The 23522-nt window shown below is 35.3% G+C and overlaps 2 protein-coding genes and 1 non-coding gene across 3 annotated transcripts in view; 2 read left to right on the top strand and 1 right to left on the bottom strand.

Annotated features, from left to right (window-relative positions):
* The first annotated feature begins 2140 nt into the window (after window positions 1-2140).
* LOC117099998 (phosphatidylinositol 4,5-bisphosphate 3-kinase catalytic subunit beta isoform-like) lies at window positions 2141-18679 on the top strand. Its single transcript, XM_033239524.1, has 17 exons — window positions 2141-2311; window positions 3276-3504; window positions 5423-5658; window positions 6110-6280; window positions 7450-7683; window positions 8673-8900; window positions 9289-9570; window positions 9999-10175; window positions 11039-11160; window positions 11989-12132; window positions 13010-13109; window positions 13427-13605; window positions 14316-14425; window positions 14685-14763; window positions 15357-15648; window positions 16222-16370; window positions 18320-18679. The coding sequence occupies exons 1-17, from the start codon at window positions 2168-2170 to the stop codon at window positions 18573-18575; spliced, it is 3132 nt and encodes a 1043-aa protein (XP_033095415.1). The 5' UTR covers window positions 2141-2167; the 3' UTR covers window positions 18576-18679.
* Window positions 18680-22164: 3485 nt separating this feature from the next.
* Trnap-ugg lies at window positions 22165-22236 on the bottom strand. The gene has a single exon. It is a non-coding gene; the product is annotated as a tRNA-Pro (tRNA).
* Window positions 22237-22562: 326 nt separating this feature from the next.
* Window positions 22563-23522, top strand: part of LOC117099997 (neuralized-like protein 4) — a 25242-nt gene continuing 24282 nt past the window's right edge. Inside the window, exon 1 of the mRNA XM_033239523.1 lies at window positions 22563-22818. Within this exon, the coding sequence (XP_033095414.1) occupies window positions 22627-22818 (192 nt within the window). The 5' untranslated portion in view covers window positions 22563-22626. The remainder of the gene's footprint in view (window positions 22819-23522) is intronic.

The raw sequence follows: 23522 nt of genomic DNA, 5'->3' as shown, positions 1-23522 counted from the left end.
TTCGATTTGACCTTCTAAATATCCTTTTTGAAATGTTTCCTCATTGGATTTTTACTGGAAACTGCCATTAAACTTCAGTGAATACTTCAAAACAACCTTTGAGTCATCATTTAACATGTTTTATTTTAGAGGTGCTTTGCAGATGGTAGTACAGAAAGATAACTTAATTTTTTATGGTCTATATTATTTATTATTTATTTACTTACAGTATTCTGACAAATAAAAAATACTGTAGTCAGTGCTGCACACTGTAGCGTGACAACTTTTGAGCAGCTGCCTCTACTTGATAAATAATGTCCATCAGTAACAATATTGTTATTGTTTCAGTTTTACTTTCAGTATTTGATCAATTGTGTGTATTTTTAGTATAAACAGTTTTTTTCTATTAATTGGTTTCAAAAGGGAAAAAAAATGAAAACCCAGCAAATGAAGCTCAAAACACAACTTATAAATCATACAGTAAACAGTGCTCTTTCTTTTCTTCAAAAAACAAAATCTTAAAATATGATGCTGTACTGTACCATGTGAGGAAAATTAGGCTTACAGTACCTATGTTTCTGGTTCTGGTGGGTAAAGCCAACCTCCAAAGGACTCCAAAACTGTAGGGTAGAAATAGAGTCAAATGATGGGAAAGTTCCACCAAAGCAGTTTAAGACATGCCGCGTCAGTCATTAACAGGTTTGCCTTACTGCCTCATTCGCATTAATAGGAAACTCACAATTACACCTCCAAGAAAACAACTCCGAGAAAACTTGTTAGAGTTTGACACATTAAAATACAATAAATTAAGGAAAAATTCTAGTGCATTTTCTGTAGTAAATTTTCTGTATTGCCACATGGATACAATAGTTCTGCCCATTATATTTTCTCCATGGTATGTTGTCTTAGATTATTGTTGCTTACTTTAGTTCATAGTATAAGTCCACCCAGGTAGTAAACTCTTAAAATATTTTAACTTTTTTTTTACAAAACCCAATCTCAAAAAATAATCTGTAATTAACTGTACAGTAATTAGTTTTCTTTTGTAAAGTTTAAATTTAGATTACACTGATTGAATATACTCAACTATAAACATCTGTCTGAATACAAATTATTCAAAATGGTTTTTCCTTCAAACTTGCATAACTCATATCAAATGAACGATAACAGTAAATATAACAGCTTGCAAAGTGTCCACCAATGTATTGTTGTAGCTAGCAAGTTCACAACTTTGTGCACTGATTTGATGGGTTCACTCACCTGTGACAATTCTACATGCGTTCTCTGCACAGCGTTGATTCGAGTCGAACCGCATTCTAGAGTTAAAATGACAATAACTCAAAGTTAATAAAGTCATTTTATTGGGTGTGCATATCCATCTAAGAGAGCTGCTTGTGGCGCCATTTCCACTTGCGTTGTATGTGCAGGTGACTGTAAGTGACGCCATTACATTCTAGACCTTACCATCATTGTACAGGTATAATCAGGCTCCATATTTTATCAGTTTGTTAAAACAAAATGTCTCAATGTTTTCTTTCTTCAAAATAGGCATTTTCATAAATTAATCTATAAAAATCATTCATTCTCATTTACAGTAGGCTATGTAAAAAAAAATAATTGGTTAGCATCCCCTCCCTACCATTAGAGAGGCCACGCAATGCACTGTGATTGTTAATAGAGAGATGTTGTCTGTAAAGCTGGTTTACCGTACTGTAAATCTTTGCCCACCGCCCCCACACTATCAAATTTTATGTCAAAATCTTGAATGAATTGCTCAATATGGGCATTATAATGTCATCATCCTTTACAGATGGGTATAATGTCATTTCATAATGTACTAGTACAGATTGGCAAATCACAGCACTGTATTTGTCACATCAAATTTGATAGTGTGGCACTGTGGATTCCAGTATGCCAGCCTGCAGTGTGCCAGCTAAGAAAGTTTATTACGATTGGCTACAATAATATAATAATTATAATTTAGGATAATGGTACTGTAGTGATTTTGGAAAAATGATATTACTATAAACCTCCTTTTTTGTATTCTAATGTGGTGCTTCTTAGTCACGAATATTTATGAGGATGATATGATATAATTGGAACCCTATAATCTGTCACAACATACGCCCTGATTCATTTACCTAATTTTCTATCCGTTTCCTGTTAGGTTTTCATCAGCAATATCAAGATGCCGCCAGGGGGATTTTTGAGTGGGGACATATGGACCCAAGGAGGACAACTGGGGGACATAATGCTAGACTGTCTGATGCCAACTGGGGTTCTTGTCCAGCTGAAGTGCGCTAGAGATGCGACAATCACACAGATAAAAAGGGTAAGAAATATTTTATATCAATAAAATTACAATACTTTTTTTTTTCGTGTTGATGAAATTTTATGATTGTTATTCCTGATGTACTTTTTTCTTTATACTTTATAAATATTTTTGTTGATGAGTTTTTACATTGTTATAGTGTATTAATGATGTATGCAGTATATTGTAGTTCTTACTCCAAGTACCAAAATACACGCCATCGTGTATTTCGATACTTGGAGTATGTATTATACTTTCTTATCTGAGATTAATCAGTGGATCTTTCGGTTATTGTAGTTCTTTGTATTTTCTAACTTGTTGATAAATATTGTTAATTGTAATCTACAAAGCAAACAGACCAAAAAAAAACTTCATTCAAACAACAAGCTTTTGCTTCACATGCACTTGACTTATGGATATTCTAATTCACCTTAAAAAGGTTACTCTGTGTACAAATGTGGCAAAGACGAGCCAAACCAGTCACTCGTCACAAATCGTGTTTCAGAGAAAATGGCCAAAACATGCTGTAATGTCAAATTTTTAAAAATCTATTTTATTGCACTAAACTAATCTTTACATATCTATACATCATTCTATGCTGTTATTTTCCCCATTTTCAATGTTAAAGTAACACTTTTTAAAGATTTGATGATAGTTTCTGCATGAGAAATGCCTGAAATCATAAAATTTGAAGGCTGATTTCTCATATATTGTTCTTTAAACTTCCGATTTGAATGATTTTTTTTACCATTTTATAGCTATTATTTTACTCTCTAACACTGTATTAATAACTCAAAATCGATTTTTGCGACGAGTGACTGGTTTGGCGTCTTTGCCACAAATGCTTACAGTGTGGTAAAAATAATCTGTAACATGCCTTCCACCTTTTTGTTTAATTTTTTTTTATTCATTAGTTCAGACACATAGACAATTTTTTTTTTCAATGTGTCTGTGTTCTTCAATTTTCAAGTTCTCTTCTTCACAGGAGCTGTGGCAGGAGGCTAGCAAATTCCCGCTGTTTAATAAATTGCACGATCTCAACTTCTACGTATTCCAGTGCATCAATCAGAACGCAGAACGAGAGGAGCTTTTGGATGAGAAACGCCGAATCTGTGATGTTATGCCATTCTGTCCAATGCTGCAAGTTGTTCGAAAAGCTGGTGATTTGGAGGAGAAACTCCTAAATTCAAAGATTGGAATGCTGATTGGAAAAGGTAACTGTTTCATTTTAATTTGGCAATTAATGTGTTGATCGGTTTAGGGACTTGCCTGAAGAACACATTGAAGTTTTCACATCCATGGGGATCATCTTGTTTCACCTGAGACAATCCTCTTTGCGACCGGAGATAAATGCACACAAGCCTTCATTACCACAGTACCAACGAATTTTTTTTATTGTCTGTTAGAGACGACTCGATATACAGTAGGTAACTTAAATATTAAACCCTTGATCTTAAACACAAAGGGGCCGATGATGATTAAATAGAACCAGAGATTTTTATGGTTCATTGCACACACAGTGACTACTGTACTTCAACTGTATGTTAGCCAGCTGAGTTATTACCAGGGCTGGAAAAAGTGCGCGACAGGCAGTTGGAGGCACTGACCTTTAACCTGGAAGCATTTTGGTGGGGGAAAAAACAATTTTTTTACACATCACAATTTGATGAAAAATTAAATTTAATATTTTTGCTTGCTCCAAACCACTAATTGTACTACTGTTTCTCTATAATAGTGTAAAGATAACATTTGGTTCTGGAGGCATTTGATCAAGTGTCATGAATTCCTACTTGACGTATTTCCGAGCGGTATAGAAATGACTAGGAATCCCTCTTTGATATATAAAATATAAACACAGCTCACAGTGTTGTAAAACAACTCTCAAATAAACTTTTATTCTGTATAAACTCCAACAAGAATCTGGTATCAAAATAAGCACAACATTATTCACATAAATAAGTGTTTCAAAAAGAACCCCCAGAAAGGTAAAACTGTCAGCTTATATAACCCTAGCTATACAACTCCAGAGCATTCAAGAACATTCCATATTGCCTGAGTTCCTCATTGGTCACCTTACATCATAATTAACCAATTAAGCTTATTTGCCTCTATAGTACTCAAAGAGTCCAGAAGCTTCTAAATATTACTCTTGGATTCTACAATATGTCATGTGTTCCTATAATTACCAATAAGTTTTACACTGTTAGTTTGGTCACATAAATGTAATTCTAGAATGTTCTATGTATTAAATATATTACACTAAGGAAAAGAATGGTAATTTATTACATCAAGTTAATTTTCATGGTCGGAGCACAAAAATATTTTTTCCAGGCCTGGTTATTGCTAATCTTTCATAGACCAGAGAGAAGCAATGTTTTTAACAAAAATTCTTCAGCATTTGGCTTTACAAATTAAAGTAATGCTGTACTTAAAAATCAAATAGGTGCAGAAGAGAAACATACTGTACTGCCTGTATTGCCAGCTGATCCTCAGGATGCCATCTACTGATCAAACCACAGTGTAAAATTATGACTAGACATATATCTGCTGGAAAAAAAAAAACTTCAGACTGGATGCAAATCCAAAGTGATAATCTAATTGGAATTTTAACTAGAACATTGCCTTACTTCAAAACATTGTTATTCTTTTTCAAAGGCGGCCAGCAATTACAGACAATAAAGACATGTCTGTGTTGTAGATGCATAAGGTGGTTTTGATTTGCCTCGATTCCTAACCAGGTGTCAGGCTCCAAAGTTACGCCATGAACTAATTTAAAGTGTGCATGAAATTCATGTGCAAATGATGAAATAATTATTTGTACATGATTTGACATAGTTTTAAAATAAATTGTTTATATTTTTCATTTTGAACATTTTTGTATACTCACTGCATAGAGTTGGTTTTCATTGAGGTCCTGTACAACAACTCGGTAAAGTGGCCGAGTGGTTATTTTTAGGTTTGATAGTTCGAATCATGATGGTGTTTTCTCAAAACTTATTTATCACACTTGGGAAGGTCCTCCCACACACCAAGTTTGATGGTTATTTTGAAATACTGTTAATAGAATATTAGAAAAAAAGACAGTATTTGTTGCATTAACCAATATCAATAACTTAATTTTTGTCACTTCAGCTTTGTATGAGTTTGATGCCATGAAAAATCCAGAAGTAAATGACTTCCGTACGAAAATGAAACAGATGGTTTTGAACATTCAAAAGAAACGTAACAACTGGGATTGGATGAAAAAAGCTCAATACCTCTACCCACCACAGCTTGAAGTTTCCATGGAAATTCCAGAACACCTTCGGGATCATTTTCCAAATGACGAGTGCATCGTTAATGTGAAATATTCTAATGAAGTGGCAAAGGTGCTGTATGAGACTTACACATTTTTTACATTACAAATAAAAAAAAAAGTAATGAGGTGCTTTCAAAGTTCTGTTTGAATATTTGATTGTAGATTACACATTTATGTTTGAAATAAATTTTCTTCAGTGTTAAATAATGCAGCTATTAGGTGCCAAAATTTTGTTTGTTTAAACTTTTTAAACCAGTATATTTTTCGGTGAATGTTGTTGCTGAGTGTGTCTGTTGTAAACAAAACCATAATTGCTGTTTCTGTAATTTTTAAATCACTAACAAATGTTTCAATATTGCATCCGAGACATTAAGACATTGGACATCGAAAGGCATGAAAGATATTGATGGAAAGCTTGGGCATAATATTAAAAGAAATGTTAACGAGGTCTTATCAGCTAACGACAATTTTTCACATGCCTCAAAAGAACCAATCAACAACCTTTCATTTCTTTTCTGTAGGATGCCAATCATACACACTTGCGAGTTGGTGCCTTTGAGTGGCCCATAAAGCTGGTTGAACAGGCCCTGAAACGACCAATAAGAGTAGACTTAGATCCAGAGGACTGCCTCCTGAAGGTCATAGGTTATGATGAATTTATCATGGGAGAATATCCTATCAGTCAGTTTAAGGTATACTTTTTTGTTTCAAATCCAAACTGATTCAAATAAAGTAACAAGTAGAATAATACAGTTTGCCCTTCATCCAATTCAACACCACTCTTGAAACCTGAAAATTTGGGGTGGTCTCAGGTTTTGCCTCCAATTAGAGGGGAAGATTTGTGTTAATTAAAAGATTGCAGATTTTTATTTGATTCTTTGAAAAAGTGGTCTCGAATTAGAGGAGTCTCGGAATTAGAAGCGGTCTCAAATTGGAGGGAGCAGTGTATGTGTACCAGTACTGACTACTGCCATACTACTGTATCAAGGTTTTTTGTGACAAATACCTGTAATTTGCCTATACTGTATATGGGTGTACATATGACATCATCATGCCTATAATATATTTGGGTACAAGAAATCACAACACGTACACGATGACTTCCATTTTTCCAGAACATTTATTCATCATCAATAAAGGGCTCACCTCACATTTACTGTATACTGTAATCACGCTGTTCCATGTATATTACAATGCCCATGTATGGGAAACTCTCACATATCATTTCCATAAAACTTGACAGTGTGGAAAGTACATCCTTAAGACTGATACTGTGTATCTCAGGGGTCCCAAGTCTCCCAGAAATCAGGACGGCCTCCCGCAAGCAAGCAAGAATCTCCCAGAGATCAACACATCTCTGCAAGTTCATAATCTTTTGCATGTTTTCACTAATTTATTATCATTTTTCTCACGGAAGTCAGTGTCGATGGGTATCACTATGTGGAGCAAAATAAAATTAAATGTGTTAAGATGTTGAGAAAGCTCATTACCAGATCAGGGGTCCTGATAGGAAAAAAAACCGGCCCAGGCCCCCTAAATATTTCAAAATTATGATACAGATGAAAATTATATTCAAATTTATGTCTGAGAAGGCCATTTCCGTCCATCTAGACTTGCATGCCACAATCATAAATTTGCTTACCTCAGCTCTAACCATGGTGGAGCTGATGTGTTCCACACTCTCCATCTGTGAAAGTCCCTCCCTACCCCCACCCTTTAACCGACCACCGCAAATCTCCCGGAAATGATTTCTTGCAACTTGGAACCCCTGATATCTTTGCTGAGGAAAATATCCATAGTATTTGTGCATTTCCACCATGTGAATCGGGTATTTCTAAAAATAGTATATTTGTTATTTTAGACAATAAGGAGAGCCAGAAGTAAAGGAGTTCCACCTCAACTGATCCTCATTAAAAAGTCTGAGTTGAAGGTTGAGGAATTGTTTGACCAACCCATGATAAAGGGGCTCTCAAAATGTGAGGTTAAGGCACCGCCTATTCCAAAGAAAATCCGTACTTTGAGCTGGGATGTAGAAGCTCCAGTTAAGATTACCATAGAGAAAGCAGTAAATGTTAATGTTGCTGAAAAAGTCCAGGTAAGTGGGAACCTAGGTGAAATTAAGCATGGCTTTAAGTGATTATACTTCAGTTTGGGTGCTAGGGTGGGTTTTTTGGCGTTTTCTTATTTATTAATTTTGTTCTAGTTTTCTTACCTTTACTCGAGCGTGTAGACCTTGTTTATTATTATGTAATGTAGTTAGATTTATATAGCGCTTTATAGTATATCGGAGTCTCATAGTGCTCAAGGTGTGGACTAGTTGTACAATATATTACTTCTCCTCTTAGGGTCTCTTCATGTCTGAGCTACCTGGTAAACCAGTACCAGCTACTCTCGTCTGTCCACAACAGGGGCTGAATGGACCAACACACCGGGTAACCCCTACTCGTCTCGAAAGATGTACTGGGTTCTAGTGCACATGAGCCAATATGTACACTGGGCCTATGGTTTATAGTCGTTATAAGAGAAGACTTGTTCCACCTTCAGAACCGTAGGCTAGCATGCTCTTCGAACCAGTGCCGATATTATAGCTGTATGCCCCTGCCTTAATCGCTAAGCCATCTAACTCACTATTATACCCCTTTTACACTGCCAAAGGCAGAATCGACCCGGGTAATTTCCTTAGTAATCTGGGTGCATTTCCCATTTACATCTATAACCACAACTCGGGAGATTTTAACCCGGGTATTGGAAAATCCCGGGTTACGTCCGGAATTTTGCTTGCAGTGTAAAAGGGGTATTATACTCCCCATCAAGAGCCAGGCACTCATTGCGTCATTCAGCCGTTGGCCAACGAATCCAACTCCACTTCTGTAAATGCTCAATGACACAACACCGTCTGCTGATTGGTGGTGGTAGTCTGAATGGATTGTCATTAAAAACGATCCATTGCACGTGGGTGCGACGACCATCAGGTGCAGCAACTTAAGATGATTCTCACACTATTCATATGAAAGAAGACTGCAGCACATGTAGAGCTGTACTTCCTTTATACAGTAATATTCAATGCATTAATTTCTTGTGTAGGTTCGAGTGAAAGCAGGAATATTCCATGGAGATGATTTATTGTGCAATTATGAAACCACTGAGGATAGCAGGCCAGGAAAGTTCTCCTCTGATTGGGAACACACAATGCAATTTGACATTCGTGTGTGTGACCTTCCAAGAATGGCGAGGCTGTGTATCCTGTTGTATACACCGTGGGATCGGAGGTTAGGAAAGAGTGCAAAGAAAAAGAAACAAAATGAGAGAAGAGTAAGTGAAGTAATCATAATTACATGTCATACTAAATTGTTAGGGCCAAAAATAATGTATGCTCAAAAAAAAAAATCAAATAATGTTGTGTTGAAATATTATCCTGTGCTTTTATACTGAACCCAGTCAAGATTTTGCAGTGCCACCTAAAAAAAATGGAACAAAACGTCAAATATTTAAAAGTTTCATTTTGGAGGAACCGAGCACAATCAGACTACCTAAAACTTGACATAAGGGAACCACAGAAACAGAAGCCATGTTATATTGTAAAAGTAATGCTCAGTTTCTGATAGGACTATTACATGTAAGTCAAATGGTGATGTCACACATAAAGTAAGTTATATGTGTATAGGAATAGTTAATTATATTAATAGCATAATTTTTTTAGGAGATAATACCAGTGGCATGGGCCAACTCAACATTCTTTGACTACAATTCACAATTGAAAATGGACTCGGTACGTTTGCGCATGTGGCCGGCTTCAGAAGATGTCGATTTGAACCCTCTGGGCACCATCGAGAGCAACCCAAGTGTAGATGCAACCTCATTGACTATCACATTCTACCGTTACCAGGAACAACCCATATCGTACCCACCGTTTGAAAAGGTCCTGGAATATGCAGCTAACATAGCGAAGGAGGAACAGCATTTACATCCTGAACAAATAACGGTATGATAGTGATTATTACAATTACAAACCACTCAACTTGGAGGCTCCGAAACCATCTTCCTACCTTTAATTGGCAAATTGCTGTTGGATGAGAAAGAAGTTTAAAAACAGTCAATAAAAAATAATAATAGCCTTAAATGTGATCTTTGAATCTATCAAAAATAAACCAGTTAATTGCCATTGTCCATTTACAACAACACTCCGAGAAAAAAATTAGAACCATCTATCTCAGTACCCCACCTGACTGAGCATAACTTGTCTCCACTACTGATTTGTGTGGTCCATATTGATTATATGAACTGTATAGACAGTAGACATAGAACATTTTTATTCATCTGTAAATAGAAAATAATGAAATTTTCCTTGACAAAAAAAATTATATTTACCGGTTTTTATTTACTTTAATGATAAAATCTTTAAATGTATAGGACCAACAACTTGAAGAGTTGAAGCAGGTGGTGGAGCGTGATCCACTGGAGCCGCTTACAGAGCAGGAGTGTAGACAGGTGTGGATGAGTCGTCAGGACTGTCGAGACCACATTCCGCACTCTTTGCCACGCTTAATCAAATGCGTACGCTGGAACTCAAGGAGTGATGTAGCGCAGGTAAGAAAAAAGGTCTAGGTCAACAAAACGCATGTTCTGGTGTTAAACACATTGCATTGTTGTCCATAATATTGCATGGTGGGATAAAATATTTGGAGGGATAATTTATCGGAGAAATTATTGGAGAAATTGTAAGTGCTGAGGAAACACAGCCTGAGGTAAAGAATGGCAGACTTTATTCCAAAAATGTTTTAGAAATTCACTTCCATTATCATCAGGCTAGTTGTATATTAACTCAAAGCTTTTATATTTTTGAACAGGTTATTTTGTAAATGTGCTAATTATTATAATGGCTGTGGCATTTAGAAAGTTCCAAAGTGCAATGGTGATATTAAATTATGATAATTGTTTATTATTTAATGATGATTTTTTTGCCAAATTTATATATGTGGCAGACAAGGCAAACCAGTCACTAACTGCAATTCGCATTTCAGAAATAATGGCCAAAACATTACATCAAAATTACTGAAATCTATTTTACTGCACTAAACTAAACTTTATATATCTATACATCATGCCATGCTGTTATTTTCCTCATTTTCAATAATAAACAACATTTTTAACGATTTGGCGATGGTCTCTGCCTGAGAAGTGCCCTAAATCATAAACTTGGAAGACTGATTTCTCAAATATTGTTCTTTAAACAGCTCTATTTGAATGCTTGTAACTTATAAAGAAATGTCAGATATAAATGATTCTTTTACAATTTTATAGCTCTTATTTTACTGTAAAAATCGATTTTTGCAACCAGTGACTGGTTTGGCTTGACTTTGCCACATATAGTGACATAGTAGAATTCCTACTTCATATAGTGACATACAGTAGTAGAATTCCTAATTAAAAGTGTGTTGTTGATCCAACAGATGCAAGCTTTGCTTCAGATTTGGCCGCGGTTAGAGCCAGAGGAAGCCCTTCTACTTCTTGATTACAATTTCGCAGACATGATGGTGCGTAATTTTGCTGTTGAGTGCCTCAACAGACTAACGTAAGTTGTTATTGTTAATATCTTTAATATGACTCTCATTGTTGATTTCAATTTACAATTGATTATTGGTAATTATTTGTTTTTGTGATGGATTGCTGATGTGAACATTAATTTTCTTTGAATTATCTACTGTATGACAGATAATAAATAGATTGTAATTTATTGATTTAGCCATATAAATTTAAATATCTCAAAGTTGTTTGTTTTCTTGAAAAAAATATATATCTCGCTCAAATTGTAACCTCCTTTAATAGCCTATAACATGTGTGTTGACACACTATAATTCTTAAGTGAAGAGAGCCCTTTAACAGGCCTTTTAACCCTAGTTCAACAATAAAAATATTTTTTTTAAAACATTATTTAGAAAAAAAAATCATGCAGGCCAAGTAGTGCATTATGCTCGTGTGCTCTATAAAGAACCCAGTATACCCTTCGAAAAGAGTAATGGGTTACCCCGGTGTACTGGTCCATTCAGTCCCCTGTTGTTTAATGGATGTGCCACATAGGATAGTGATTAAGTTCACTGATTAGCATATCCTTGGTGCTCATGCCTAAAGAAATGAAATGAAATAGAAGAGCTTTGAGACAAAAAATAAAATTAATATGGCCTTTATTTACGTATGTGGTTTATTGATTTTGAAAATCAATGCGAACATGTAGCTACTCAAGCGCCTCTTTATGACTGCTAGGTAGTCACAGACCACACCCATAAACAATTCAGCACAATGACGCCGTGCGTTATAGGTTATTCTCCTTCCTTTAACTTTACCTTAAATTGATTATTTGTTTCTATTATTAAATGTTGCATTCTGTGATTGCTCTTTCTAGGGATGATCAGTTGTCACAGTACCTCCTCCAAGTAGTTCAAGCCATCAAGTACGAGTCTCATTTAGACTGTGAACTGTGCCGCTTCTTGCTTAAGAGGGCGCTAGCAAACCAGAGGATTGGTCACTTTTTGTTCTGGCACTTAAGGTTGGTGATAATATTTTGTATTTACTGTAACCTATTTTTGTTTAGCAATGAAAATTACTAACATTACAACATAATTAGGGATCGTGTACTACAGAATATTCATGCAACTTAAGAAGTATATTGAGTACATGAAAGCTTGTGTAAAAATCTAATCTAGTCTTGCTAGGGCCAGATTTGCTTCACTTTACTAGTAGGGTCAATCTGGCATGTGACCACAAAAAAATTGCAAGAAAACTTTTTAAATGTTTTTCTGTATTTTGATTATTGATCATATCACATTCTAAATGGTCTTAATAGGATTCTTGGCCCTTAAATCATTAGATTAGAGAAAAAAAAACTGCGACTCCAAGACTAATAGTACCTGATTTATAGCTGTTTTAAAGTATTGGTGCCATTATGGCAGCCATCTTGGAAAAACCATTTTCTGGTGGTCTGATTTTTGCCAACTTTTGATATGTTTTTCTATATACCTTACACTACAGAAAAACATCAAAAAATGTTTTGTTGTAATTTCTTTTGGGACAAGGGCTTTTTTAAATATTTCGACTCTACTATACCGTTTACTGTAGTCTAGTATGGCTCGCCGTATTATATGCAGAAGAAGCTTTTTCATGTCACTGTTGTCTGCACACACAAAATTTTATGATTTTAAATTTAGTATGCTGGCTTTTCAAGTTATCTTAACACAAACATTCTTTTTTCATTGATTCTTAATTTTTTTTTTGTTTTTTTTTTCACCTGGTATCTTTAGTTCTGCTGGTGTTGTTACGTATAAGTATCTTAAAGTATTAGGTCTTGTTTTGTAGTTTATTTTGTATAATTTTGTAATATAAATTTGGTTAAAATGAGGGCATTCATGTTTGTTTGCTTTCCTCAGGGCTGAGATGCATCATTTGAATGTGTCTACAAGATTTGGCTTGATGTTGGAGGCCTACTGCTGGGGTAGTGTTGCTCATATGGACAGCTTGCATAGACAGGTTGGTAGTTATATGAAAAGTTTTGTGCCAGAACATTCTTTAGAAAAGAGTAAGGATTGTTTTTTTGGTGTACTGCCCAATTTTGCACTAGAAGGACCCATTGGAAACGAGTCTTCGGGCTTGGTGGTTTATCTTGGTGTGTTCCACACTAAAGACACTTCAGTGTTATCTTAAAAATTGTCATTGCTGTTATTGTTGATGTAGTGGTTGAAAGTTGTTATTATTATTACAATAATTTCACTAATTTAAGCCCCAAGACAAGGTGTTGCTCTGAGTCATTTTCATGTTTACAATTTGATGGTTAATTTATGTTACAGGTTGAGAGTCTAAATAAACTGAAGTCTGTGAATGAGCTTGTTAAGAGTCGGCAATTTGCGAGAAATCCAGAAGAAGCCTTACAAATGATGAAAACTGTACTCAAGCAGGATTCTTACATGGAAGTACTCTCCTCATTTAGTTCTCCTATACAGCCTGAGTTCAAACTCAAGTGCTTGAAGTAAGTTGACACTTTCTTACTACTAAGCAATTATAATAATTCTTTGAGCACAATATAAGAAATGGAAGTTGAAGGAGCCATTATTTCTTGAAAAAATTGCCTGAAGTCTTGCATGACTGAAGGGTATTTTCGAAGAAAATAATTGTTCCGTAGGCTTTTATTTGCTAAAAATCTCTATAAACAAAAATTACTTGACTATAATTGCTTTTTAAGTCAGTTGTGACGTCCATCACCTTTTCTATGGCCTTTTATAATCAAACTCTTGGTTGTAGTGCGGTTTGCTATAGGCCCTATATCATAAATTCATGAATGTGCTAGCTGCTCGGTTATTACTGTGCGTGTGCATTAGCCGTGCATGTTCAAATGATTTTGTAGTAGTACCAAAGAGTATGCGCACTGACACTCTTTGGATTTTTCATTGCATTGTACTGTAGTAAAATCACCCCAGCTTTGAGCTTTTTTGCACACGAGACCCAAAAAATCGGAGGCACTATTGATTAGTGATCAGTCAGAAATAAGAAAAATTCAGTGCAAATAAAAGTGATGACTTCACCACTGACTTATAAAGTTAAATATATTAACAAATCAATTTAATGCAAAGAATATATGATCAGTATTATTTATGTATCTGAACAGTTTTTTAAAACAATGATTTCACCTTTAATTTTGCACATTACCAATAAGAATAAAATGTTTATTTTTAAACACAGATTGGATGACTGTAAATTCATGACCTCTAAGATGCGCCCTCTATGGTTGGTATTTGAGAATGAGGATGCCCATGGTAATGACATTATGCTCATGTTCAAGAATGGTGATGGTGAGTTTGCTTCTGTCCGTACAATTTTATAAAAAAGAAAAATGATGTGGTGGGATTGGGTGGAAGAGAGAAGTATGTAATTTACCATCTTGAAAATTACGGAATTACCACTTATATACAAACAATTACTGGAATAGATGAACATTGTTGATAAGCATATGAATTGAATATTTGTCAATTAAATGAAGAATGTACTGTATTTTTATGTCTATATTATTAACTCAGTTTCTCTCACCGCCTCCCCCCCCCCACCCCCCAGATCTGAGACAGGATATGTTGACACTGCAGGTGATACAGATCATGGACAATTTGTGGCAGGCAGAGGGGCTTGACCTCAAGTAAGTTCTTATTATTTATCCAATACCAGCTGAAATGATCCTGATAGGTTTACCTATATACCATCACACCCTTCAACAAAAATACTATTAACAACCAGGCCTGTTAACATCATGACTTTTTGATACACTGTCTTTTGAAATGCACTTTCTATATCAATATGAAATGTTTAATCACTCGGCCCATTTTAGTGCCCATATTAGTCTTCAACTATAGCTCCTAGCTTGTTAATTCTGCTTTGCTTAAGTTGATAAGTACCCAACGTTCTTATTAATTTTTTGGTTAAGACAGATGTTTACATTATATGATAATGCTCAATACGTATTTTAATGTTATTGTTAATGTTCATTCCAACTATTTTCCATTTTTTGTCCTGCCCCTTCCAAGTTTAGGAAGAAATAATATTAACATATCAGACCTCAGACACATATTTTAAACTCTTTATGGGTATAAATTAATTAATTTTATTTTACACTGAATTTTTTATATTTTGGGTCAAATAAAGGGGTTTTTTTTTTCCTTTCTTTTTATTTGGGATTCCGTTGGAAGTGATATCCATCATCTATAACTCTAAATTGTTTTTTTTTTCTTTCAGAGTCATTCCATACAAAACCCTATCAACAGGCCACAAAGTTGGAGTAATTGAGATAGTTCAGCAAGCCTCCACAATAGCCCAGGTGCAGAAAATGTATGCCCGAAGGATAGGAGCTACGTTCCGCAAAGCATCACTTTACCAGTGGCTTAAGGATCAGAACTCCGTGCCGAATAATTTTGAAGAAGCTATTGTCAACTTCACTTCCTCGTGTGCAGGATACTGTGTGGCGACCTACGTGCTTGGCATCGGTGACCGTCACAATGATAATATCATGGTGAAACAAAATGGGCAGGTGGGACATTATTTTTTGTTTAACGAACACAAATCAATATCTCCAAATATCACGTGCCTACAGATATGAAATCTGTCGATTAAAGATATGCCATTTGTGTTGTAAAAAAACAATTGGGAAAAAATGCATAATTTCACTTGCTAAGCTAGTAATTAACCTTCAGTTTTAAAATTAGAATAAGTTCTGCGTAAATAATCCATTTTTATCCACTCGTATAAACCCCCTTTTGTTGACTTGTAATCAAATGATTGCTGGTTAGTGGTATATCAGAGAAATAATATATTTTGATGTGTGTATCATAAAGGCCAACTCAGGGTGCATAGTGTGGTGCAGCCAAACACAATTTATCACCTGGAACAGTCTTTTAGTCGCGAGCTACGACGTGACTGTCTGACGCAGACCTACCATGACAACAAATCGTCTCAGGCTGCTTTGTACGATGCTGTTTAAGTTGACCTCTAATTAATATTCATATTTGATCCTTCAATCAACCAGTCCTTATCCTTATGATTCTTTTCATATACATATCATGCATATTTTACAATATCAACCCCTTTTTATCCTTTTAATTAGCTATTTCACGTAGATTTTGGACATTTCCTTGGAAAATTTAAGTGCAAATTTGGGGTAAAGCGAGAACGTGTGCCATTTGTCCTTGCTACTGATTTCGTTTATGTGATCACTCGTGGAAAACAATACAGTAGGAATGATGAGTTTGGAAAGTAAGTAAAAGCCTTTTTTATTCATTGTTCCCCCAACATTGATTATCCTAAAATTACATTCTGCCTGTTATTAGGCGCGATTGCCAAATTATCCCATGACAAAAACGCCTCTAGGTCAAAACCCTATCCACGAATGCGTCTAAGAAATCAACCATTTTAATTACCACACTATATGAATATTCATTTGCTACACGCTTGAATTACGGCTCGCGTCTGGACAACGGTGAATCGTTTAGACGCTTTTTGATCGTTTGGACGATTTTCTATTATTTACTACTGTACTAACAGCCCGGTCAACTGGCCCACTTGAGTGCGTAGAAATACTGGCATGTCAAATAAATGTTATTATGCAGATCCTATTCTTTCGTATACGTACATGTGCCTATACTTTCTCTATGCTTATATGAAGATTTTTTTAATTACATGATGACAACGTGCCTGGAGTTCAAGGGCGCGGTGTGCGCTAAGCCAGTTCCATGTTCTAAAAATAGCGCTAGGGTTTTCTTCGCAAAAGTGAAGGAGGGTACATTGTCATTACAAATCCCAAACATACTTCAAATATACTTTAAGTGCCATGGTAAGTCGGCGTTACATTCCGGCCTAAATATAAAATCAAATCTAGACCTAGGTAGGTCTTTTTTTTTATCCTCGTGCACGGGTGTTACTCACAAATTTCTGAGGCTACTCTCTACTATGCAGCAGTGCATTTTCTTTACTGTAAGTTCTACTGTAGGTCCTCTGAATCGAGAGATGTATATTTGGTTGACTAGTAAAAATAACTTGTCATATTAACAACAAATCATGAGCTTTAGTTTTGATTTATTATTTAACTGATCGCGAACTACTGTCCTTTTTCAAATAAAACTGCAGCGATCTCGAGGTCGAGTCTTGAGTGCAGAGAGTGGGGCCCAGAACCACGTGTGTAAACAAGTAGAGTACTGGGCGATTTAGAACTGTCCATTTTTAAATGGGGTATAACATTTTTTTTTGACAATTACTTATTTTTAGTTGTTTTTCCTTCTCTCTTTTATACATTGAACGCACAAAATTTGTGTGTGCCGCTGAAACAAAAGTGTATGTTCAGTTAAATAAATAAATAAATTACAGTAATATCGCGAGTTGTCAGTAAAACCTTTACTGGGTAGGCAATGGTTTAGCCTTACATGTTTTTATAAAAAAAAAAAAAACGTGTTTTGCATGAAATTCACGGAAATTCAATTAATAAACGTTGTTTTATAAAATGTAAATATAATTTGGCTTAGTATAATGCAAAATTTCATCTATTTGATCATGGACAATGTTTTCGGAGGCATGGGTCTTTAGCATAGCATTTATCAGTCCAATTACTGAACTGCTTATATCCACCACATCACAATCTGTTGCAATAAATTTCAAGCAGTGGCTGGAGTTCACCTCAACAGGGGCAGATCCAGAATTTTTCAAACAGGGGTTGGGGGGCATGCTTGTTATATAGTGGGAGCTGTTTGGCACGTTCTGCTTCCCAACTTAGAGGTCGGAAGTTCAGTACCGCACTGTGCATTTCACTTGTGTCCTTAGGCAAGGCACTTTAACTGCAGTTGTCTCTCTCCACCCAGGAGCACAAGTAGATAACTGGTATGTTCAAACACAAAGTGCGCTGATTGCAGCAGCAACATTATGGAATAATGCAGTTGAGTATGTGTTCCATAATGTGCTTGATCCAATGACTGGGGGTAATAATTTGAAGCACTTAGAGGCCTTATTGGACAAAAGCACTATATAAGTCTAAAATATTTTTATATTGTTTTCTAGTTCGTCTTATTTAAATACAATGCATTGTATGTACTGAAATGTGAAAATGTATTGGCAAAATGCAGCCTGCACCCCCCTCCCCCACCCTTTATCTTTTTATGTTACTGTACATTAATCCAAAGCTTGAAAACTTAACGCTTCTCATATTTTGTACACAGGTTCAGGAAATGTTGTGAGGATGCTTATCTCGTCCTACGCCGTCAAGGGAAATTACTAATTAGTTTGTTCGCAATGATGTTGTCCAGTGGTATCCCGGAGCTGACAGCCGAGACCCTCACATACCTTCGTGACACGCTTCTACTGGATAAGTCCGAGGAAGAAGCACTTAGGCACTTCAAAATGAAATTTGACGAGTCATTGAAAAACTCCTGGAAAACAAGTGTAAATTGGTGGGCTCATGTCATGGCTCATTAGCAACTCATGAATATTCAGTAAATGAAATTAATATTCCAACTTAATATTTATATATCCAATCATGTGTAGAACTCTTGTGCCAAACAATAAATACTTCAATAAATTAAATGAATATTTTTTATTTTGTTTGAACATCCATAACATAAATCAAATCCAGATTTCTTATCTCCTCTCAAAAATAATATTTATATTTTGTGGAAACTACAAATCTATTCCCAGCATTTTCCCTGTCCAAATTTATGTATCCCTATTATTTCATCTTGTGAATAATTTTGAAGGTGAATGAATAAACATTATTTTTGATAAATTCCATGTCAAGTATCAAATGTTTAATTCTGTAAACATTTTTTCATGTGAAAAAATTATTTATATTGTGGGGAACGGTTAATGTACCTTTTGTAAGTAAATTTGACTAAGTGTATGAAAACACTGATAACGTGAATATTGTTACTGTATTACTACACATAACACAACCATAGCAATAAGTTCAAAAATTATGGCTGGCTAAATATGCATATTAATAATAAAGTTGTATGTTAAATGCTTTGCCATGTACAGTACATTAACATTTAAACACATTGCAACACTGCAACACATGCAATGTTTATGTTTGTTATTCTAATTATGTAAGCTATTTATAATGCAGTAAGTTTGTCTTGGACTTGTGAGACTGCTTTCAAATACTTGTGAATTGGAAAGGAAAATATTTGACATAGAAATTACTTAAGATATTTGTTATTGTGATTGCAGAGACTAGTGATATTTTATAGTATATATCCTTGCTTATTGGCGGTAATAATTTTTGCATTTAGTACCAAAATTCCATGGGTATAGAAACCCATCACTGTAACTTGAATAGTTTTTTATACAAAATGCGCCACCCAATTAGAAGCCCACCACGTATCAGTAATTCGGCACTGTGTGTACCTCCTATGTGCGGTTTCCACACAAAATGAGTCTCATGGTTAGAAATTCAATAATTGAGTTTATATTATATTTGGGTAGATCACATTATAAGCTTTCATTTGGTCTTTGAATGGCTTCCCTACAATAAGTAAATCCAGAGATGTAAGCATTTAAAGTTTAGATGTATAAGAACCACGTTTTGAGAAAATCGGCCTCAAAGATAAACTAACCTGTACAAATAATATGACTAGAATTACAGAATATGTGCAGAGAACACTGTTTTGGCAAGAAAATTCACTTACAATCATAAAATATAAGTATCAAGTTATTCAAAAACATTAAAATCAAAATTTTGTAAAAATGTTGACTTTGGCCTGTTTTGGTGAATATCTCAATATGATTTCACCAATGATGCGTCTCATTTCGTGGTGAGACCTCACATATATCATTTCTGGAATTATAATAACCGATAATTAATTTAGTGTCAGTATGCTTGTTAGGCCTAGCCTTTGACTAACTGGACATCCTCTAGGAATTTATTGTAAGGCATAGGCTAATCTCATTGTGAGGAGTTAGCCTATATGTTCACTATAGTTTATATTTTCTGCTGTACTTCTCAGGTGCGAGTCCATTCCCAAACCCTGAGTTAATTTTGTGTTCTTGTGGGTTAGGTTTAGAGGAACTATGGACAGTACATTGACCAGTTGGTGTGTGCGTCACAGACAGTCAGTAATTGACAGCATTGGATATTTCAAGAGGCATTAAAATAATGAATGCTGGTTAGAAATATTTATTATGCAAACTTGTGAAATTTGTTTAATACTTGACCTGGCTAAACTGACTATTATCATTGTTTCTTAAATACAGCATCCCTAATAATATTTGTGGGCATTTCTATTTTTATTGTGTTTATCTCTGTAATGAGGTGTATGTGGAGCCTAGCTTGGTTATGTGATGCCTAAGGATGGACAGTTCTATTATTTTTTTAGGGATGTTTTAGTTAAAAACAATGACAATTGCAGTCAGTTTATTTCTGTATCTCACTGATTATCAATCATCTGAAAAATATTATTCTGTGGAGATTTTTGATATTGTATCAAATTTTCTATCTATTTTAACTTCATCAATATAAAATATATGTATTTTGATAAGCAAATTTACAAAGATGTGTTTGTATGATATTTTTTTTAATATATAGGGTGTGGTGACAACATTAGGCATAGATCATCTTCAATTAAAATTAACAAAAATGCTTGCATCTTAAGAGTATATTATTTTTTAGATTAGTGAACATAACATTGATCATTACCTGATTGCAAACATCTGAATACTCTTACTGTGATTATTTTTCTAATAAATTTCTGAAGAATGCTAACTATTTATTAAGTTACAGTCACTATTTTTTTTAAACAATTTTCACTACCATTAATTATGCTTCCATTATACAGTATTATGCAACAAAACTATCAATCAGATTGTTGATAGATGTAAAAATAATTAGGTTAAAAAAAAATAACAGTTTTTATCATAATCATGAACAAAACAAATATTATAGTCAAAAGTACTGTAACCAACAGTATATTGGTATGTAGCAGCAATGCATATGGTTGCTATGCAAGGCAAACATGGCTGTAAATGTGTATCAAACCTTAAAAATATAGCTTTAAATTTTCAAAATTGTGTATGTAAGGACCAATTCAAATGGCATACAATATGAAAGTCCTGCTTGATAGAACTAAACTTACTCTCGAAATATTAGGTAGTTTTTCGCCGCACGACGTTAAATTTAACATTAGTACCCACCATGCAATGCAATAGCTCTGCCCCTTTTGTAAACAATCGAAATACGTAAATTCCTGAAATTAAAATACTCAACAACACAAGATGAATAAATTATGACGGCATCCGTTAAGGTTAACGTCGTGCAACGAAAACTTTACAAAATACTATGCATCCCTACCTCCATTTTAATTATTGAAAGAAAACAAAATCATTTTCATTTACCGCCCTCAAAATTAAGAGGTAAACAGTTTTATAAAAGAAACCTTTGTAAAATTGGACCAAACTGTTAAGATGAATTGTAGGAATTTGTGGTGTAATTTATGTATTAGGTATTTTTGTCATTTATGTTCAGTAGCAAAAAGCGAATGTTTGGTATCATTTCATTTTTTATATCCTTCACCCTGTACTGATTTCGAAAATGTTTTTATACTTGTACGTGACTGATAATTGAGATTTTTCTCAGATTTCTGATTAGTTTTGAATGTTTGGCATTCTCAAATAAATTATATGTATAGAACATATGGAATAAGATGTGTGTTTCTTTATTGCTAAAGAGAGTGAGAGGAGACTCGGGCAGGAGCGGTAACGCTTATGAATACTTTTACATGGAACGTACGATAGGCTGGCGAATGGAATGGAACACAGAACAGATATTATAAATGAAGCTTAAAGCGCATATCAGCAGTGGCGGCGCCAGCCCCCCTCCCCCTTATTGCTAATTTCAATATATGCATTTGAAGTTTTAAAATTTAGTGGCAAAACGTGGATGTGTGCCTCCCGTGCAACCTTACTGGACCCATCTCTGCCTGGACAGGTCACAAGCCCCCCCCCCCCCCACAAAAAAAAAACCAAAAGCACTCAATATAGAGAGAGAAAGAGAAAGAAAAAAAAAACAACAACGGGGCTCGTCCGGGAATTGAACCCGGGGCCTCTCGCACCCAAAGCGAGAATCATGCCACTAGACCAACGAGCCGTTCTGATTTTAGGCTCATAAAATACCAATAATGATTGATGTAAAAAATGTTGACAATGTTAAAAGTTATTCACATTGTAATGCCTTTCACATCTTACAAGCAGAATACGTTAATGTTTTTAAAACCACTGTTTCATTACGAATACTGATATTTCAAGTGATAAAACAAGATAGACAATAAAGGTATTGGGTCCATCTATTATGTATTTGTTAACGTCTGGCATTAAAAGTCTAACAACGATATTCTTGTTTTTGCTTGTGTTTTTTTTTTTAAATGAATGTCGGCGGCGGCGCACTTCAATAAACATAGATTTTTCGGTGTTTGTGCAGCTAGGCCTAGATGTGGTCAAAGAGTATCTTTGATGTGCTGCACCTTCGCTACATTTTGAGATGGCGACAACAAGAGGGAGGTCCAAAAGTAAAGCTAAATTTCATAGGCGCTGTGGATCTCTAATTATTCTTGAAAATGAAAATAGAACAGCTCGGAGAAATCTCCCCTCTGCTGAGTTTGACAATGGGCTTGTTTTAAGTAGTGAACCTCTAGAAGACGATGAAATATTCGAAATTATAATCGACAAGAAGGTTAGACCCGGGCCTTGCTTGTGCGTTTGCCTTTCCCTGCTAGCCCTGTTGAATGAAGTTAAGCTAGGCCTAGCCTAGGTATACCTTGGCTAGTATATAGGACTCAGCCTAGGCCAAGTAGGTAGGATGGCTAGGCAGGCTATCCTTGTAGCCTCCTCGGCCATCCTCCTCCTCCTAGCCTACTAGCTAGTCTAATGCTTAGCTAGGCCCAGGCCTACCAACTAGCCTAGGCCTACGGTGGCCTACTATGGGCCTAACTAGGTCTAGGCCCTCTAGTATACTACTTTCTTAGTCTAGGCTAGGTCTAACTAAGTAGGCCTACTAGGCCTAGGCCACTTGCTTGCTTGAATGAAGAGATTATGTAGGCTAGACCTAGAAGAAGAAGAATAGAATCCTTTTCATTCAAGCTTCTTTTCAGTACATCCATCCACCATGGTCATTGATTGCCATGTATGAACCAGGCTGTATATAGGCCTAGTAAGGCTTGCGCAGGGAATATATCCACTGCGCAAAAATTTGGCCTGGAAATCTGCAGCGCAATTCGGAAATATTAAGGGCCGATTTCTGCACAGATTTTGCCGAGAATTGGGTTTTGACAAATCTTAATAAAATTACCAATACAATTATGCAGCAATTACGATTCTGCACACCTAGGCCTATTTTCCTGGCAATTTTCCACGCAAGATTTGAGCAGAACATATATA

This window comes from Anneissia japonica, unplaced genomic scaffold, assembly GCF_011630105.1.
Source record: "Anneissia japonica isolate Jap-2015-1 unplaced genomic scaffold, ASM1163010v1 scaffold256_len832006_cov191, whole genome shotgun sequence".
NCBI lineage: Eukaryota > Metazoa > Echinodermata > Crinoidea > Comatulida > Comatulidae > Anneissia > Anneissia japonica.
The sequence above is the reverse complement of the archived record's forward strand: the minus strand, read 5'-3'. Positions and strand labels throughout refer to the sequence as shown.

Bases quoted from the DNA above. Each gene is read 5' to 3' on its own strand.
- LOC117099998 (XM_033239524.1), top strand. From the start codon at position 2,168: ATGCCGCCAGGGGGATTTTTGAGTGGGGACATATGGACCCAAGGAGGA. The intron at 9,571-9,998 runs GTATGATAGTGA...TTAAATGTATAG, and splicing joins TACATCCTGAACAAATAACG to GACCAACAACTTGAAGAGTT. The intron at 10,176-11,038 runs GTAAGAAAAAAG...TTGATCCAACAG, and splicing joins CAAGGAGTGATGTAGCGCAG to ATGCAAGCTTTGCTTCAGAT.